Raw genomic sequence first — 18,936 nt, 5'->3', positions numbered from 1 at the left:
GCACACTTATTAATCATCATTTTGTGTAATCACTACCACTGTCATTTTTGCATCTATAAACATGGACACAACTCCAGGAAGTCACTGCACAAAGCCAAGAGATAGTTCAATGCAACTTGTCGTTTTTACATCTCTGATTTTGTACACATTAAACAAATGAGATATATAACATGTTAATTAATGAGCTTTAGCTGCTGGTAGGTTTTTTGTTTTTTTTTAACTTTGTAGAGGGACAGACTAGCTGTTTCCCCCTGCTCCCAGTCTTTATGCTATGCTAAGCTATGCTAAGCATCTCCTGGCTGTAGCTTCATATTTAGCATGCAGACGTCTCATCTTACTCTCGTCAAGAAAGTGTTTATGTTAGTTGTGTTTAGTGTAAAGAAGAAACATGTCACTGCGACTTCATGTCTCTTTTATATATTTTTATTCGTTTTATGGGTGATGATTGACATGTTTTACACAAACATGACCTGTTATTAAGATAAATTAAGTGTTTGTTTTGGTCTATTAATGGTATTTTTTAATAACAATAAAAATATTTAAAAAATAATCCTTTAATGTATTTATATGGCACTTTAATTTTTTCACAAGAAGTGGAATATATCTTACAAAGAAAAGACAATTAAAACATGTTTGTACATACATATCTTTGTTGTGATATCTACTTCCAACTCAGAGGAAGCAGCAAATCCAAATTTATGGACTGATGGATTTTATTTCAAGTCCGCCCATTGAGGCTGTAGCTCTTCGATGATCCCTGGAAGTGCAGCTCTTTATCCAGCTCTCGAAGCTGCTCCAGGAACCCAGAATTAGGTGAGATGTTCCTGTTGGTGCTGACAGCTTTAATGGCATCCACCAGCGTCATGTTCTCGTTGATCATCAGGTAGGCCAGGACCAAGGTGGAAGAGCGGCTGAGACCCATTGCACAGTGGACGAACACTTTACCTGCCGATTGGCGGGAAGGGAAAAAACTCAAATTGAAGAGCTCAGCCACCCTCTACCAGCTCCATGTCTATATTTACAACCGTGCGACAACTGGATTATTGTGGTGAACTTTATTCTAACTGTCTAATTTGTTACTCCGCTGTGGATTAAAAGCCATGCACATCACAACGAGGAGTGCTTCTAACTCCTGACTAAAAAGTTTTCAACAATGTTGGAACAAATGTTTCTACACACGGTAATCCCTGGTTCCTTATCGGGCCCGAGGATTAGGGCGCAGAGGAGCGCGTAATTGAACTGTCTTGGCGTCTGTGTATTTCTGCCGGGGATTACTGTAGGCCCTGCCACACACTGGAGCCCCCGATCAGCCAGCATGTGAAGGAGGAGGCCTCATCTTATTACTGTCATGTCAGATACCGACTTCACTTTGCATAACAGGCTGGGCAGACACAGGCCACAAACATAATTGTGTAATTTCCATGTCCAATAAAAGTGTTGCTTACAAATTACCAGGGCAATCCATTTAAAACCAATTTTCCTGGCCAAGGTCTGAGCTTATGAGAAGATTACCGTGGGGGAAAGATATTAGCTTGATATTATGTTTAGTATTTGATTTGCATTTTAATGACTAATACAACTGGGGGCTGCTGTAATGGGAATTGACTGACAAATGTTTCTGTACCTTGCCTTGCAGGAAAAAAGATGTCTTCCCTGAGTTAATGTGTGAAAATGATGAGAAATACCTTGAGCACGGTGAGAGCTCCTCACCTGTGGGCGAGCTCAAAGCGTTCTTGATGAAATTGGCCGCTGGGTAAAAGAAGGGTCTCAAGTTAAAGGATGGCATGTCAAAAGCTTCCACTCCATGATAAGTGATTTTTGTGTCTCGGTAGAAGCTGGGGCCTGTGTTAACGTTGAACTTCCCATCAGCGGCGTTAAGTACATGGGTGATGTGGTGAGCCTGGAGAGTCCTCTTGTCTTTGGCTGCATACCTAAAGGGAAGAAGCATAATTATGTGTCAGTGCGGATAAGCAAAAGATGGGTTTATCATTTCTATGAGCAGCTTTCATGATAGTAAACATACAATACATACGGGATAGGACACACAACTGCACAAGTTGTCATATATAAACATTTCCTAATATTATGTGATGAAGCTGTTCTAATGCATAAATTACAAAAAAAACGTTTGTGTTTTCAAGCTGTGGATCCACACTTAAGTGAATGATCCCTTTAATGGTGCACAGTACAGCCCCTGTCAACATACAGTAGCCTGCTTTGTCTTTTAAGGTAGACTTTTACAGGCTCTGTTCACCCTAATTGCAATAATTAAAAAACATGTCAAGGGACTGTTGAAAATGTGATATTTCAATGCTGCGAGCAACATTAACAAAATGAATTTCAGCTTTTTATGGTGGCAGAAATCTCAGACAGATATCTGAACCTGGGCAAATAAAACATAAGCTGTCTGGGTTTTGTTTGGGTGAAGCAACTCTGTATCATTTTGATATTGTATTATTGTATTCTGAACATGCTGCAACACAGTACTGATATAATGTTTTAAATTGTTGATATAGCGAGCTTGTTAGAAAACAGTTGCTTATTTAAACATCCATCAGACGTGAAGCGACATTAACATTTGTTTAGTCTTGTTTCTGGCCACCTGATGAATATAAGTCCAATATTCAATCTCCTTGTAGCTCTGATTTTGGTCTCCACCAACTCCTGAAGGACGTATGCCCACCAGCTAGTCGCTAACTTTGGCTGCTGTTTGGTGCCAGGCTGGGTAGGTAGCATACAGTTCATTTTTAGCCTTTTTTGCTAAAGAAACTTTAGCAAACATGAAACAATAAAGCTGCAGCTACAGCAGGCTGGAAAACCAAAATGAAGCTGAAAGACTCTGAAATGCACAGCCAGATGATGATTCTCTTTGGAGTTTGTCTCAATGAGCACTTTTTATGACAGTTTGAGAATCCTATTAGTATGTCTTAATGCAAAGTGTTCCTGAAATGTGTTGAATTGATGTTACTGCTCTAGTCTCACATGTCTCCTATGTAGATCCTGGGCTGGACCTCATCCAGATGGTTGCTGGTCCCTTTCTTTGTCCACATCAGCCTCTGGAGCTCTGAAGCTGGGGGGGTCTCATACCTGCCGTTTGCCCCCTCAGGGCTCGCTAAGCAGCTGAGGCCTCTGGGCATGTCTGGATGCTCCACTTCTGCTTTTACAAGCTGTCACATAAAAAAAAACACCACACTTAACAGAGTTTAACTGGGAGTTTAAGCAGCGGTTTTGTGGACCGCACCGTGAGCTGAGAAGTCATTAAAAAGGGTGGGAAATGTTTGTTTTCTCTTTATTTTGCTCATCTGCACTTTAAGAAAGGAAATGAAGATACAGTTACAGGCATCTGGTTTTCCTATGAATGCTAAATAACTCTATTGATGGCCACTAATAGGTTTTATTGAAGTGAGGACATTATCTAAAGTTACACTGAGAGAGAAATACAATATGGGATTAAAGAGAGAATTGCTAATTAGAACATTAGCTACACAGGCCTATAGCCTTTAAATATAGTCTATTATTATGCCAATAAATGCACTTCATAGTGGCAAAGGACCACAAGAACACATAATTGTAGGATGACCTTATGATGCTCTCATTATTTTATGCACAGTTCAGTAGCTCTTGGTAGATTTATTTATCTCCAGAGATACAGAAAATTGGTATTCAAGGCCTATAAACATCAGCTTTTCATTTCCTGCAGGCAAGTCTAACCTGTGCATTTACAATTTACACACTGGGCTTTAGAGAGACTTATACTATGCATACTGTATACATTAGCATCCATTTAGGCAGCTGTGTGATTCTGCTCCAGGCTGGGGACGTACAAGTGATGTGTATGCATTGTTAGAGTAAAGAAACCGATGGCAGCTCTGCCTCTTTATTTGCATTCTGCTGGTGTGTGGAGACATAATGTGGCACTCAGGTTTGGAGACCTATTGTCGTGTCCACAGGGATGAGTCATTGAGACCAAATCTGTTTCAGTGACCTTTTGTTAAGCTGCCGCAGCATATGGAGGTCCACTCAAACATCATGATGGCTTTATCCATCTCTGCATGTGCATGGGTTTCGTACATGTAAGCCTGCATGAGAGTCACTCAGAGCATGTGTTTGCAAGAAAAGCTGCATCTGACCCAACATATGTTCGATGCATGTGAGTGTGTGAGTCTTAAAGGCAGAGGAAAGTGTGTCTTTGCACAAGTACAACATGTGCCCAGAGTACCTGGAGGCTCTTCTTTTTCCTCATTGATCTATAAGTACAACCCTTCCCTCCCTCCCACAGTCAGGGCAGAGAACTGATTTCCCTGGTGCACATGCTGAGCCGCAGCGCTGCTTTCATAGCCTCCCCCCTTAGGCTAACCTGTCCTTCCTGCTCTACTTCTGTGTAATTAAAGATGCTATGTATGGGAAAGTGCCCACGGTTAACATAGAGGGCAAATAAAAATGGCTTTTTACCTCCTCCGGGCCTCTTCTTGGTGGTTTTATGAATTACACTTCCCTCTTTAGCCTTTCGGATGTGGTTCGTCTGAATTTGTGGGCAAATTAATAAAAGAAGAACGTGTGGTGATCCATCAGGCAATGTAGTATCATCATAGTACACACTCGTTTCTAAAAGTGCTTCATAAACATGTTTACCTTGCAAATAAAGGCATACAGCATAATAAACCCATACAAATATACTCTACATACTAAATACTTTCCAACATGGACTTCTATCTGCAGCAAATTTATAATATTGTTAGTAGACACTTGCCTTGGCTGGAAACGTTGCTTTTCAAGGTCTCTCTGCACAAGAGCTACATGTAGGTCGACAGCACAACTGTCTGCGTTCTCCTTGGTAATCTACCCTGTAACCTTTTTTGCTATTTTAACATCTGAATCTCAGCCCAAAATAATTCTGGCATCATCCTTTGCATTCCTTAAAGGTTACCCGAGCTACCAGCGCAGCACAGGAGGGAGGATAGGACACACGGCTTCTTCAATAGCAAGAGAATTAGATCAGTGCTGCTGTACTTGAGCTTAAGTCTGACACAGTTTTTAGATAGAGATTCTCCTCTGCAGTGAACTGTGTTTAAATGAAAACCTGGATGTTTGGTCAGAAGGTTCTGATCTGTTTTAGTTTATATGTTGATCATTTCCTCAGTGAATGCACAAAAACTAATATAAGGCAATTTATAACACTTAAAACTGCAGTATGGACACATTCAGTCTTGACTTAATCATAGAATAGTATGTTAAGAAGAGCAGAAAGATGAACACAGATAAAAAATACTCAGTGTTTCTTTTTATCATGGCAAATATAGTATCCACAGAAGAAAAACAATTATTGAAATTGAACTTCTGACTCCAGCAATACAAACTGCGACATACAACTTAATGTAGTTTTTTCTGTTACAGCTGTTTCTGTATCATATTATTTTGAGGTGTTATTCACAATGAAATGTTTAATTTAATTTAATGCTTCCTGTGAAGATACCCATGTGTGTGTATTTGTGTGCGTATTTGTGAGAAATCACTGCTATCAAACTCTACATAAGATACGTATGTGTGTGTGACATATCTAATATTTCTAGAGATGATTTTGTGTGCAATCAAAAAACCTGAAACCTTTTGATGTACAGCGGTGATCAGCTCAGCTATCTTGGCAGATACACCAAAGGAATTTCATACTGTGAACACAGACAGGTTGATAAAAAGTCAGATGCTGTAGATTGATTCCCATCTTGAGTTTGAATGTTGATGTTTGCAGAAACAAAAACATTTTCTATCATTTCTGAGGCACCTGTAAATTTACTAAAATATGATGCTTTGTAAAACATTTTCCACATGACATTTGGTCCATTCTACTGTAATACAAAGTGAGGTACTAAAGCCATTTTACAAGAATGAGAGGTAAAAAAAACAGAATTCAAGACATAAATAGTCATAACATCTGATTATCTCATTATCATTAGCTGTTCAGTCTTGTCCCCAATTTCACCTCACATTAAGTCTGTGTTCAACCATACTGCATTACTGGTAAGACATCCTTACTGCTACTTACTAAATCATCAGCAAACAAGATTAAATGTCTATATCCCTTGTATCTGTCCCACAGGATGTAAGGTATTACACAGAAAACAACAAAATTGTTTAGCCTGATGGTCACACCAGAGAAAAGGTCATGTTACCCAGTGGTGGAAAGTAATTAAGTACATTCACTCAAATACTGTACTTAAGTAACATTTTGAGGTAATTGTACTTTACTTGAGTATTTCCATTTGATGCTACTTTATACTTCCACTCCACTACATTTCAGAGGAAAATATTGTACTTTCTACTCCACTACATTTATTTTAAAATATAACACATTGTTAAAGATGAAACCAGTGGTATCCAACCTTTTTGGTTTTTGACGTCTTACAAAAAGCAGTGTGTAGTCTGGATCACATTTCAGATGTCTATGAGCTGTTAACAGCTCCACCAAATAGTGATTTTTCCCTCTAAACTTCTCACATGGTTTCATTTCAATAAATGTACAAATGATCCAATATTTCACCAAAAATAAAAGATTAGAGAAAAGTCCAAAAACTGAAAACCGATTTGTGTATCAGAAGTTTGTTTTTTCTTCTTTTCTCTCCCATTAATTATCTCATGACCCCTCAGATTTATCTGTTGACCCTTTGGAGGGGCCCAACCCTTAGGTTGGGAACCACTGGAGTAAACTAGCTAACTGTATATAAAGTAGTTCAAACTAGCTCCACCTCCAGCAGCTACAACAGTAACATGCTGCTTACACACTGATGCTTCAGTATTAATAATGATGTCATAAATAATAATATATCAGCCAGAGGGACCAAACCACTACTTTTACTGCAATACTTGAACTACATTTTGCTGCTGATACTTACTACTTACGTACTTTTGCTTCAGTAGGATTTTGAATGCAGGACTTTTACTTGCAATGGAGTATTTTTACATTGCTGTATTGGTACTTTTACTTAAGTAAAGGATTTGAATACTTCTTCCACCACTGATGTTACCTAAATCAAAGGGTTTTTTGTCTGTACGGTGGCCAGCTTGTCAGGCTCAGCTGCTCTTTCTGTACTCTCTAATTTGTACTTCATCTGCCTCAATTGTGCTTCAAGGTGAATAATAACATGTTCACAAGCCTAAAATTATCTGCTCACATGCATGTTAAGAACTGTTAAGAAACATAGTAACTTCCTATTAGCATGTAACATGTTAACATGTAAACATTATCATTTCAATATTTGCCTAATATATTTCCCCCTGGTTCAAAGTGTTGGACCAACAGTCCGAGTGGCATCATCATCAACATCATCCTCAACATCAGCACCACACAACTGTGTGGCCAAAAACTGAAAACTTCTCTTCATTACAGGATCTGACACGTTTTCTTTTTTCTTGTCAGCTGAAGATCCAGATCCAGTAGCAAAGCCAGGAAATTCCTGTTGGGGTAGATGGCTCTCTTCTGGATCAATTTCTGCAAAGCCTGTTTGAGCGGGAGGTGACGGTAGATCATGAGGTACGCTAACACCAAGGTCGATGACCGGCTCATTCCCATGATGCAGTGCACCAGAACTTTCCCTGAAGAACAGACAAGATGAAGGCAGAGAGGGATGTGAGGGAAGGATTAGTGAGAGGCCTCAGTCTTATTAATATCATACATGACTGCTCGCCTCACGCTGTGGCCTTTCTTTTTTCCTGCTGTGAGCTAAAAATAGAGCCCACAATTCATCGCCTTTGTTCATTTATGGTCCCTTTGCAGACTGGCCCTGTCTGTCTCTTTAATCCCAACTCGTCCTCTGCTTGATAGCTTCTCTGAAAGGAGCCATGGTCACATTATAGACTTAAATTCTGCAAGGTAAGACCTTTATTATTACTGCTGACTGAAAATACACTTACATACCATTACAAGCTGTGGTACACTGTGGTTACAGGTGACATTGAAAGGATGACATGATGGGAGAATTTGAGTGTATGGGTTTATATAGTGAAAAATAGATGTGATGTACAGGGATTACAACAATCTTTATGGCTACTGAATGATATAATTATCATTATTTCACAATGCAGAAGGTTAGATTTGATAATTCATGTGAAAAAGAAGCCTCGAGGAGTCTTACCATCAGGTGACTTCAGAGCTTTATGAATGAAATCAGCTGCAGGCTGGAAGTAAACATCCAGATCAAAGTATGTCGAGTCATCTGCTGGAATGCCACAATACACAAAGTCGTTGCCATAAAAGCTTTGGTTCCCTATGCTGCCTTGCTTGGAGTGAGCAGCGTTTAATACATGAGTTATACCTAATTTCAGCAAGGAAGTCTTGGTTTGGGCTACTGCCCTAGCAAGACAAAGAGATAGAAAGAGGTTCAAGACTTACTCAACACAATATTTTCATGTCAGAATATAACTGGCAGGAGTTATGTCAAAGAATATGACCTTGGGAAACTGTTTAATATAACACCACAAGCCAAATTTAATCCACTCTCATTGAGTGTGGATTAAATTTAAGATAAATTATATACTTACACATTCCCTATGAATATGTTTGGCCAGACCTCGTCAATTTGATTGAGGTGTAGTTTGCATGAGTCCAAAACCTTCTGCAGATCCTTCACAGTTAGGTATTCTTTTCTCTTGCCTTTCAGGGCTGACATTTTTAAGTCCAAAATCCTCCCGTCTTGGATCGATTACTGTTCCAAATGTTTATTGTATTAAAGCAGTTCCCGTCTACTCCGGCTCAGGATGATCTGTACGAGCAGGTGTTTATCTGCAGTCACTGGACAGTTACCCAATTTAGTGCTTAACCTAGCGTGTAGTCTTACTCGTGCAGAGGGCAGAACAACAAACACACTGCAGCCTGGGCTCTGCTTTTCACACCGCTGTGGGACCCTAATTTAATAAGCCTCAAACAGAAATGAATCATTCCATAAAGCAGTGATAATTGGGTGTTATTATGGACAAATGTTTAAGTGAGTTGCTTGTACTGGATCACAGGAAGGCCACTGTAATGCAGCATTTATGGAACAAATATACTGTAACAGCTTAATACATTTTGTTTATTTTTCTGATATAAATATTTTGTGAAAGCAAATTGGACGACGGGGAAAAATTAAGCTTCACTTGGCTGAACATGACATCAAATAGTCGTCACAGTGCAGAAAATATCTCTTTTAACCCTCCTGTTATGTTACAGGTCAATTTCACCCATTTTAACCTTTAACTTGAAGAAAAATATAATTAACCTCTCTTTTACAACATGAAATTTAATGACCTCTTCTCATTCAGGGTCATGAATGTGTATGTAACATGCGGATGTAATGATGTGTTGGGAAATATCATGCTGTATACAAAATCAGTCAATAAATGTCTCCGGGTCCTTTTGACCTGGAGACAGTTATTGATTGATTGTTTTAAGTGCTGCTTCTCCTTATTGATAAATCAATCCCACCTGAATATGTGAAAAAAAATTAAGAATATGATGAACATGTGTCTATGCAGATGTTAGGACAAAGTGTTCCAGAGGATTCACCAGCCAATATCTTTTATTCTAGAGAGCACCGGTAATGTAAGAAGAAGATATTTCTTAGTCATTAATGAAAAAGTATTCCACATCTTCCTCTATGTCTGATTCACAAGATATAAAACACCATGGGAATCTGGAGATTGTCATGTTGAATGATCACCTTCACCACAGAAAAGCCACAGCAGACTGTCAGGTTTCAAATATTTACATAATCATGTAATTACGAATATGTTTTCCAGCACTTGACTCCGTGACATTAACTCAACTTGAGTCCAGTTCACCACTGGAACCACAAGACATGTTGGCGAGAGATGCTGTCTCCTTGAGTAGACAATAAAACCATCACCACCTGTGTAAAATGCACATGGAAAAAAAATAGATTTGTGAAAGCATTTACATTACTGTACGTTCGCCTCAGCATGTGGACTGAAGGTTAATTATCAAGAACAGCCCTTCAACAGGAGTGAAAGTAACACTTTAATTTAACCCACCCTTCTTACTATTTATAGATAGCATATAGAAACCTAATTAGTGGTTTCTAACACATTATACTGTCATTGTTTATGAATGTATTTCTCAACAATTGTAACCTCTCTTAGACAGTTAACATAGCTGTAATCCTCTCTAATGATTTGACTTCACGCACATAAACAAATCCTTTCAGCGTATTATTAAGTATTTATTTTGTGCCACAACACATAGACAAATCATTTACAGGAAAGTTTAAAGCTGTTGATATATAAGACATGTTGATATATACGTGGTTACAAATGCTATATCATCAAGCATTCATACATTATCTGTTAATACACCAATTATAGATGCTTCATATGATGAGTTACTGTATAGTCGTTGACAATAACATGAATTAACACTCAAAAATGTTCTTAACTTTGCTTAAAACTAATATACAGCATGTTATAAAACATCTATTGATTGTACATGAATGCTAAAGAGGAGAGTTTAAAATAAAGTCTTACCAGAATACAAATATGCAAATCAATATATGGAGTGAATGAAATGTAATTATTTGAAAGTTAAATATGATGAAAGGTTAATTGAAATAATTGGAAGGTTAATGTTTGCTTTTGTGCTCACACAACAAGACTTTAACTGTAACACAGCATAATGAATGTATTTTTTTCTTCAGCATAATACAAGTCATTCTGTCGCAGGTTTTAAAATTGATTCTGGCTGAGGTGTAAGTCGATTACACTCATCTCCTATTAATATTGGGGTCAATATCTTGTGAAAAGGCAGCATGATTCACATCCAATGCAGCACCAGAGTCAAAGAAAAGACTCCTGTTTCAATAGAGCTCTTGAAACAAAGAGATTAAAGTGAAGTACAGTGTCTCCCTCCACTGGCAGGCACTGAATCCTTCATTTGTTATGAAAACAGGAAAACAGGCGTTTGAGGTTCTGTAAGTCAGAATATCAGTGAATTGTTGCAGTGCAGATGATTAAATATGATTGGTGTTCATGATGTCTCGCGTAGTTTCAAATCCAAAGCCCGAAGCTGTTTGAGGAATCCTCTGTTTGGGAAAATCCACCTGTGCTCTTTAACCTTATTAATGGCCTCTAGTAGGGAATAACGGTGGTGGATCATTAGATAAGCGAGGACAAGGGAGGCAGACCTGCTTACTCCGACTGCACAGTGGACAAAAACCCGAGCTAGAGAAGAAGAAGGGGAAGATTGCAATGAGCCTGAAACATAAATTGATACAGATTTTATTCTGAATAAGATGAATGAGTTGAGGAGACGACTGTACAATCTGTCATAAAAATGAGTGACATTAAAGCAACAGGATGGATATTTACCACCAGCAGTGTTAAGTGCATTCTGAATATACTCAGCAGAGGGAAAGAAATAGCGAGAGAGGTCAAAGGACGGTGAGTCATCTGCAGGCACTCCGTAATAATCCACAGCAGATCCATAGAAGTCATGACTCCCCTGACAGTGCATCCTCCCATGAGCTGCGTTCAGCACATGAGTGATTCCCAGCTTCCACAGACTGTAGCGGTCATTGGCTACTGACCTGTGTACAGAAGAAATCATTCAGAAATACCTTAAAATACAAAATACATCAAACTGGGGTTCTAATTTTATGCTATAACCTGTTAAGACTTACATGTCGCCAATGAACAGGTTAGGCCAAACTTCATCCACATGATTACCAAACCTTTTTCCTCCATACAAAACCTTCACCAAGTCTTTCACAGAAGGAGTTGCAGGGGAAACGGCACTAACTTCCTGCAGATTATTCATAGTTGACAGTATGAACCTTTAAGATAGCACAAAATAGAACAAAATGCTACTCTGAAACTAACCATTTGTGTGATTTATTCTCCCATCATTTATTTTCAAACTTGAGGCTTTACTACAACCATGTTGGTACTGACAAGGACAGGTGTTCCTGGTCTAAAATTAAATCAGTGACCCATATTCTAAATGTTGGTCACCTCCAGTCACAGCTCTATCTTTATAAATTGCAATTTGTTTTTATTGAATTCCTTGCTGAACTTAGATAAATTAAAAATTACCATTACTTAAAAATGTATTTTGTTGTGTTGGAGAAACAAGACCGCTCCAACTTTTAATTTATTTCTTGATCAAATGTCTTATTTTCTTCTCCTAGAGAAGTTGTCATTGGAAAACAAAAATTATGGACAAACTTTCTGATTCTTATGATTTTTGTTCACCTTTTATCTTGTATTTGGAAAACAAAAAATGCCAGAAAGAACATATGTTCTATTATAAAAAATGTATATATTCTTTAATTCTTTAATTTTGGCCCATTGTATATAATTGAAGGGCTGTTTTTACTTTTTGTTCATGTTTTTTGTTTTGTTTTGTTTGATTGTATGTTTGTGTGTTTGTTTGCAGTGTTTGCAGTGTTTGTTTGTTTGTTTGTTTGTTTGTTTGTTTGTTTGTTTGTTTGTTTGTTTTTGGCATGGGGTGAGTTGAATAATGAAATGTGTGGACTACATTGCTTGTAGCATCCACAGTTTGATTAAATAGCAGAAAAAATAATGGAAAAATAGTAATAAAATACACTGCAAAAAAACAGAAACAAGTGCAATTTATGTCCAAACACGATTTCACATTTTATGGTCTTAAACTGCTAAAAAAAAATACTTCTCACTATCACAATTAACGTTACAGCACTGATTGACGAAGGCGCTGCAGTGCCGTCTTCTCACCAGTAGGTGTCACTATTGCTTAGGTAGAATCAATCCCTTTATAACCGAATGTGTGTGCGCAGCTTGTGTGGACATTACGGCCTTGTGTTATCAACAGTAATGCTAACCAGCGCGAAGACAGGGCGAAATGATTTCCAACAAGCCCCTGTCATTTCAGCAAACACTAATGCGACTTCTTCAGATTCTTGTGAGATGCCATATAGCTAGCTAGGTGACCAGATAAGTTTCCGCATCGTGTCCTGTTACATCTTGGCCCGGGTAAGTGAGCGTACCGCACACCAATTGATCAAGCAAGGAAAGGGCTTGTTAGCTGATGTTAGCTAACGTTAGAGCTGAATTAGCCTTCAGCGTTGTTGTGCTAGAGGAGATGATGCTGTCGTTTGCTTTCATGTTTACTTTAGGCATGTGAGTGGTTAACAGTTAACTAGCAGGTCTGCTACTTTACTTAATAGGCTTTTAGTTGTGGCATTATCTCCTGGCCCCATCTTACTGACATCCAAGTGACGTTTGTTATTGCAGATGACCGTCCATTATGAGTTTCTGCTTGTTTTGTAAACCAGAATAATTTAACCTTAACAGCATTGTATGAATGTAGTGACAATCTAGGGAGTAGAGTTTTCCAGTGACCCAGGAGTGAGCATAAACGTGATTTCCTCAGTCAGTGTGTAGGATATTCTCGGCTATTAATAAGATTACAGATTGGAGTAAAACCAACAAGTCATCTATAACAAGCACTAAAGTCTTAAAGTCACTGTGTGGCCTGAGGAATACTGTACGTCTGCTCCTTCACCTACATGTTTAGGGTGTGGTTCCCACTATGTAAACTAATGCAAATTCTTGCCTTTGTTTACTTCATATATTTGCTCAAGGTATGAATGCTCAGCTTGCCTGCAGGAATGGTCTTGTTTATCACTAACTTTGTCACAAAGTGAAGTTATTTTCTGTCTATGTGGCAGTTTTTGTGTGGTTTGTTTGGATTTAGTATTGCTGATTCAGTGGAAATAAAGTGACTAATAGGGCATAAAAGATTCCTTTGTTGGCGAGGAAGTCAATAAGGAACTGATATTGATAGTAGGGGAGAAGTCAGTTGTTGGAGGTGCACTTATAACTGTTGATTTTCTTTTCTTCAGCCTTCTGATTGTGGAGGAAATGACCCAACTGAGTGTCCGTCGCTGGACGCCCAAACATGTGGCCAAGTGGCTAAAGGAAGAGGGCTTCTGTGACTATGTGGACCTTCTGTGCTACAAGCATCGACTGGACGGCACCAGTCTGCTCGCCCTCAGCGAGTATGACCTCCGTTCACCACCTCTGGAGCTTAAGGTGCTGGGGGACATCAAGCGGCTGATGGTGTCGATCCGCAAACTCCAGAAACAGAACATGGATGTGTTGGAGGAGCTGGGTCTCCCGTTTGACGGCCACTCTCCTACAGGCTCCGGAGGCACTTTGGACTGGCTGTGTAACGGAGACCCAGGGAGAGACTGTGACAGCACTGACACAGCACCGGTGGGAGAGGAGTATCACCAGTACACTAATGGGAAATACAAGCAGCAGACTAGGCGCCTCGATCCAGAGTACTGGAAGACAGTGCTGAGCTCCATCTATGTGGTGTTTGTGTTTGGGTTCACGTCCTTCGTCATGGTCATAGTGCATGAGAGGGTGCCTGACATGCGCACATACCCTCCACTGCCAGATATCTTCCTTGACAGGTGAGTTTTTTAGAGCTCACATTTAGTTTTTAGACACTCTTAAGCATTATTTTTCTGACTTTTCGGCTACAGAAAATAACCAAAAAATTAGTCAGCGGTGAAATGACGAAGAGAGAGCGAAATAAAAGCATATATTCTTAATCAAGATATTGCACCAGATGGTGGACATTATAACTGCCCTACTTCCTTGTACGATGTTTCTATTATTGTCCTCCCATATTCCTGATGGGCTACCTTTGGTTCAAAGATATCTTTGACGTTTTTTTTTTTTTTTAAGTGACCTACTTTGTAGAGTGACCCATAGTTTAGGACCAGCTTTGTGCTGCTCATGGAATTTCTTCGTGTATTGGGAGAGCTGATTTCAGGCGAATGCCAGTGTGTGTTTGGAGAGATGAAACATGCTGAGACACTTTGGATCTCACATATTTTGCCTTGATATAGTGATATTAGTTTACAGCATGTTTTGCTATTTAATAAATATTTTTTGTCATGGGAAGAAAAATCAGAAAATAGTTAAAAATGAACTTAAGTTGTAGTTCAAACAGTATTCCAAAAAATATTCAATTTTCAGAGATATAAAACAGAGAAAGGCAGCAGATAGAGAAGCTGGAACCAGCAAATGTTTTGAGATTTTTGCTTGATAAATAACTTGAATGCTTCTAAATCCTTTTATTTCCTCTTTTCAACAGTGTGCCTAGAATACCGTGGGCCTTTGCCATGGCGGAGGCATGTGGAGTGATCCTCTGTAACATCTGGCTGCTGGTTCTACTGCTGCATAAACACAGGTAGAGTCCTGACTGTCTTTCACATCAGTATATTGTTGACACTTCAGAGATTGTGCCGACTGATATGAACAGCATGTCGCTTAACTTATGACCCTAAAAGGTTATGTTCTCATGATTTGTAGGTCCATCCTTCTTCGGCGCATGTGCAGCCTCATGGGGACGGTGTTTATGCTGCGCTGCATCACCATGTTTGTCACCTCCTTGTCTGTGCCAGGACAGCACCTGCAGTGCTCGGGAAAGGTAACTTATCGATCAGTTTTGAATCGATTATATCTTAAACACTACATCTTTCCCTCTTTGAAAGATCAGTGTTTCACTTCTTCTCTCCTACTAGATGTACGGTGACATGTGGGCCAAACTGCAACGGGCCGTGGCCATCTGGAGTGGTTTTGGGATGACACTGACAGGAGTGCATACCTGTGGGGACTACATGTTCAGCGGTCACACTGTGGTCCTTACCTTACTCAACTTCTTTGTCACAGAGTGTGAGTAGCTTCTCTTGACATGCTGTAGTCAGAAAACTCAGAGGTCACTTATGCATTTTTGATTTACATTCAGTAGAGAACAGAAGCACTTATTTATTTATTTTTTTTACTTCAAGAGCTCCTTAAACTTTTTGAGATTGAGATAACCAATAAAGAATAACACTAACTGAATTTGACTTCAAAATGAAACTCTGAATGTCACTTATGCTCCTCAGTTTATGTATTAATGGTGAATGATTAGTGGTTTAATAATTTAATCTAGACGTTATCTAAGGGGCCTGTTTTATTTATTTATTTATTTATTTTACTTTTTATTGACTCACAAAAATACAAAAAGAAAATACAGAATTCTGACAATTGATTAAAAATCAAGTGAGTCCCACCATTTCTAACCCTCCTAAACAAATTTACAAATCTGAACCAACTGCTCGAACAATATCAGTCATTAACATTATTACTATCCTTCAATTCTCTCTGTACTTGCATCTTACAGAACAGGTAACATGTAATGTTAATACTGTAGAGCAACACTGACAGAAAAATAACAATTATTAACAACAATTATTAACTTAAGTCAAAAAAAGAGAAAAAGCAAAATAAAAAGGGTGTTCTTGGATTGATTTTTATAGTGACATCAAGAACTTTTCAGCGTATTCTGTCTCATTATGTTGCAGTCTAACTGCAACTGCAAACTACTAAATTAATTCAAAGTTTACATCATGCACAGTCTTGCTGTTTTGATCCTTTTTTTTAAATAAACAAAATATATTTTAACTTATCTTTATTTTTTTTTCTTGTGACTCAAGATTTAAAACCACAAAACACTCAAAAAGAATGAAACATGAGCTCTTGTTTATACTTGGTATAAAGACTTAAATAATCTTTAAAATGTCACAGTGGATGCCAGGTTTTATCCACATTCATTCATGTAAATCATGAGAAATTATGACCAGTTATTAAAAGCTAAGACCCAGGAGGGTCAAAGTACAAAATCATGAGAAAGTCAGGGGTGGAGGAAGAAATAGTGTAATAATATTTTGAAACATTGTCCAGTCGTTGCCACCGAGTGGTCTTCTTCGGTACTACAACTGAAATTTAAAAGCTACACTTCCTTAGTTTGAACTGGACAGAAATAGTCTGTCATTCAAGAATATATTACATTTCACAGGGGTTTAGCAAATAGCAGAATAAAAACAATTGTTCAAATTATCCACAACTACTGTTTCTTATGTCACAAACAGACACTCCAAGAAGCTGGCACTTCATTCACACATTGTCCTGGGTCCTCAATCTCTTTGGCATCTTCTTCATCCTGGCTGCACATGAACACTACTCCATTGACGTGTTCATAGCGTTCTACATCACTACCAGACTCTTCCTGTACTACCACACTCTAGCCAACACTCGAGCCTACCAGCAGAGTCGGCGAGCTCGCATCTGGTTCCCCATGTTCTCTTTCTTCGAGTGCAACGTCAATGGGCCCGTCCCCAACGAGTACTGCTGGCCCTTCTCTAGACCCACTGTGATGAGGAGACTGATCGGATAATGAACGGCGGCGGTACTGTCAGACAATTTTTAGCCTGTGCTGTTTTTTTTTGTCTGCTTTTGTCAAGTTGCCAACTGAGGCGGTGTGTGTGATACTCTCATCAACAAAGACGACTGATGCGATCCTGTCAGCGCTGAGGCCTGATGCAATACGCAGAGCCATACCTTCTCATATTTTGGGACTTGGCTCCTTGCCCGCTTCCCCTGACAGCATTTTTAGTTGGATTACATAAAATCCACAAAACCCTGTGGAGTTTCTTAAAAGACCCCATCAACACCCTTTGCTCAATTTGAAAAGTGAGCACGGTGGTAATACATCACGTTGATTGGTTGCTTATATTAAATCTGAGGGGTTTTATGTAGCATTAACTGCATTTTTTTTAGTACTTCCCAACTTAAAATTGCAACATAAGAGTATTTGGGTAGTACATGATAAAATTAAGCCACATCAACACTATTCTCAGGCACCAGTGCACATAATCCTTTACATTTTTCATTTCCTGTGCAATTAAAACACCTGATCATTTCAAGGTTCGGACTGAAAGTTTTGTCTCACCTTCCACAACTAAATGCAACTCTCATGGACCACTGTTAAAGCAATATGTAAAGGATCTACATGACACCGTTGCTCTAGTCTGTATGGCAAAATATTGTTCATCATGTTGAGAAGCAGATCTTACTTGTTTGCATTCCTTGAGATTTTATGCTTGACAATGCGATTAAACGCTGACAGAGAAAATCATCATGTGATAAATTACAGTATATGACTCAGTTATTTATGTAGTTCACACAACCTGCCTTTTCTAAACCAGACCCATTCGAGAAAATTAAGAAATATGGAAAGAAAATTCTTCATCTGCCAAAAACGTGGAATGATTTTTTTCCAGTTGTCTTAAATATAATTCCATTTGCCAATTATGTTCAGTGTTACAGTAGTTTTCTCTGTGTAGAAATGTTCAAGATTTTCCATGTTTACTGTTGGATAGTTGTATAGTGCTTTTTTAATCATTATACATTGTAAATGACCAGACTTAAATGCAATTTGAGCTCTCCCTGATATTAATCCTGTAACATTCATCTGTAGTAATAGTTCTTATAAGGATCCTTAAATTTGTATGTATTTGTTTATATTAATTTATTTCATTTTGTAAATGTCAATAGGTATTTTTATATGCTATATACAAAGTTACAGCAACATGCACATGAAGAAATATGTTTACAGTTGCTCATAACTATTTGTTTGAAACACAATGTGCTTTTTAAGTGTAATGTTGATTTCAGATTGGCCTCTACATTTCATCGAGTGAAACCTGCCACTGTAGTAGAGACGACGTTATTGATTTGGTCATTACAGCATGTTAGAAATACCAGTATTCAGAATGGAGTTTACAGGTTACGACACATCTTTTCTCCTAGTAAACGATGCTGTTGTGTTGATCTGCTCCTTCAAAGCCACATTATACTTGTTTCATGTCTCATTCAGTCATTTCCATAATTAAAGAGCTGAAATCAAAGACCAGTTTCTTATCTTTTTCACTCACTGCACAACCATATAATTGATGTGTGTTATATACATAAGTGGATACCGTGCAAAGTCGTTGCCATGAGAGTTTAACACTTCATAAACTTGTTGAAAGCTAATGTTTGCTGTGCATTTTAATCAATCACAAACCACTGATGGTG

The 18,936-nt window shown here is 38.5% G+C and overlaps 4 protein-coding genes across 5 annotated transcripts; 1 reads left to right on the top strand and 3 right to left on the bottom strand.

Moving 5' to 3' along the window:
* Positions 1 to 431: 431 nt before the first annotated feature.
* Positions 432 to 4,850, bottom strand: LOC121887036 (dual specificity phosphatase 29-like). 2 transcript variants are annotated; one of them, XM_042397569.1, is made up of 4 exons: positions 4,751 to 4,850; positions 2,983 to 3,167; positions 1,711 to 1,931; positions 432 to 945 (listed from the first exon to the last, which is right to left on the bottom strand). In XM_042397569.1, the coding sequence occupies exons 2-4, from the start codon at positions 3,135 to 3,137 to the stop codon at positions 719 to 721; spliced, it is 603 nt and encodes a 200-aa protein (XP_042253503.1). In that variant the 5' UTR covers positions 3,138 to 3,167; positions 4,751 to 4,850; the 3' UTR covers positions 432 to 718. The 2 variants fall into 2 exon arrangements, with proteins under 2 accessions (XP_042253503.1, XP_042253502.1); XM_042397568.1 differs by lacking the exon at positions 4,751 to 4,850 and adding an exon at positions 4,453 to 4,524.
* A 1,989-nt stretch (positions 4,851 to 6,839) lies between these two features.
* Positions 6,840 to 8,837, bottom strand: LOC121887037 (dual specificity protein phosphatase 13-like). The gene is made up of 3 exons (XM_042397570.1): positions 8,533 to 8,837; positions 8,127 to 8,344; positions 6,840 to 7,587 (listed from the first exon to the last, which is right to left on the bottom strand). Exons 1-3 carry the CDS (start codon positions 8,658 to 8,660, stop codon positions 7,376 to 7,378), a joined length of 558 nt encoding a protein of 185 aa, XP_042253504.1. The 5' UTR covers positions 8,661 to 8,837; the 3' UTR covers positions 6,840 to 7,375.
* Positions 8,838 to 11,008: 2,171 nt separating this feature from the next.
* si:ch211-223p8.8 (dual specificity protein phosphatase 13A family protein) lies at positions 11,009 to 11,896 on the bottom strand. The gene is made up of 3 exons (XM_042397571.1): positions 11,661 to 11,896; positions 11,350 to 11,567; positions 11,009 to 11,202 (listed from the first exon to the last, which is right to left on the bottom strand). Exons 1-3 carry the CDS (start codon positions 11,795 to 11,797, stop codon positions 11,009 to 11,011), a joined length of 549 nt encoding a protein of 182 aa, XP_042253505.1. The 5' UTR covers positions 11,798 to 11,896.
* An 889-nt stretch (positions 11,897 to 12,785) lies between these two features.
* Positions 12,786 to 18,767, top strand: LOC121886820 (sphingomyelin synthase-related protein 1-like). The gene is made up of 6 exons (XM_042397138.1): positions 12,786 to 12,990; positions 13,863 to 14,438; positions 15,128 to 15,223; positions 15,346 to 15,463; positions 15,558 to 15,708; positions 16,950 to 18,767. The coding sequence occupies exons 2-6, from the start codon at positions 13,882 to 13,884 to the stop codon at positions 17,252 to 17,254; spliced, it is 1,227 nt and encodes a 408-aa protein (XP_042253072.1). The 5' UTR covers positions 12,786 to 12,990; positions 13,863 to 13,881; the 3' UTR covers positions 17,255 to 18,767.
* Positions 18,768 to 18,936: the final 169 nt, after the last annotated feature.

The sequence above is a fragment of the Thunnus maccoyii genome, chromosome 20 (assembly GCF_910596095.1).
Source record: "Thunnus maccoyii chromosome 20, fThuMac1.1, whole genome shotgun sequence".
Taxonomy (NCBI): Eukaryota; Metazoa; Chordata; class Actinopteri; order Scombriformes; family Scombridae; genus Thunnus; species Thunnus maccoyii.
Note: the sequence above shows the minus strand (reverse complement) of the source record. Positions and strands in the feature narration are given on the sequence as shown.

Bases quoted from the DNA above. Each gene is read 5' to 3' on its own strand.
- LOC121887037 (XM_042397570.1), bottom strand. From the start codon at position 8,660: ATGTCAGCCCTGAAAGGCAAGAGAAAAGAATACCTAACTGTGAAGGAT. The intron at 8,345-8,532 runs GTAAGTATATAA...TTGTCTTGCTAG, and splicing joins AACATATTCATAGGGAATGT to GGCAGTAGCCCAAACCAAGA. The intron at 7,588-8,126 runs GTAAGACTCCTC...TCTGTTCTTCAG, and splicing joins AGCTCTGAAGTCACCTGATG to GGAAAGTTCTGGTGCACTGC.
- LOC121887036 (XM_042397569.1), bottom strand. From the start codon at position 3,137: ATGCCCAGAGGCCTCAGCTGCTTAGCGAGCCCTGAGGGGGCAAACGGC. The intron at 1,932-2,982 runs GTGAGACTAGAG...TCTTCCCTTTAG, and splicing joins AGGATCTACATAGGAGACAT to GTATGCAGCCAAAGACAAGA. The intron at 946-1,710 runs GTGAGGAGCTCT...GCCAATCGGCAG, and splicing joins CGCTTTGAGCTCGCCCACAG to GTAAAGTGTTCGTCCACTGT.
- si:ch211-223p8.8 (XM_042397571.1), bottom strand. From the start codon at position 11,797: ATGAATAATCTGCAGGAAGTTAGTGCCGTTTCCCCTGCAACTCCTTCT. The intron at 11,568-11,660 runs GTAAGTCTTAAC...TTCTGTACACAG, and splicing joins AACCTGTTCATTGGCGACAT to GTCAGTAGCCAATGACCGCT. The intron at 11,203-11,349 runs GTAAATATCCAT...CTTCTTCTCTAG, and splicing joins TGCACTTAACACTGCTGGTG to CTCGGGTTTTTGTCCACTGT.
- LOC121886820 (XM_042397138.1), top strand. From the start codon at position 13,882: ATGACCCAACTGAGTGTCCGTCGCTGGACGCCCAAACATGTGGCCAAG. The intron at 15,464-15,557 runs GTAACTTATCGA...CTCTCCTACTAG, and splicing joins ACCTGCAGTGCTCGGGAAAG to ATGTACGGTGACATGTGGGC. The intron at 15,709-16,949 runs GTGAGTAGCTTC...TGTCACAAACAG, and splicing joins CAACTTCTTTGTCACAGAGT to ACACTCCAAGAAGCTGGCAC.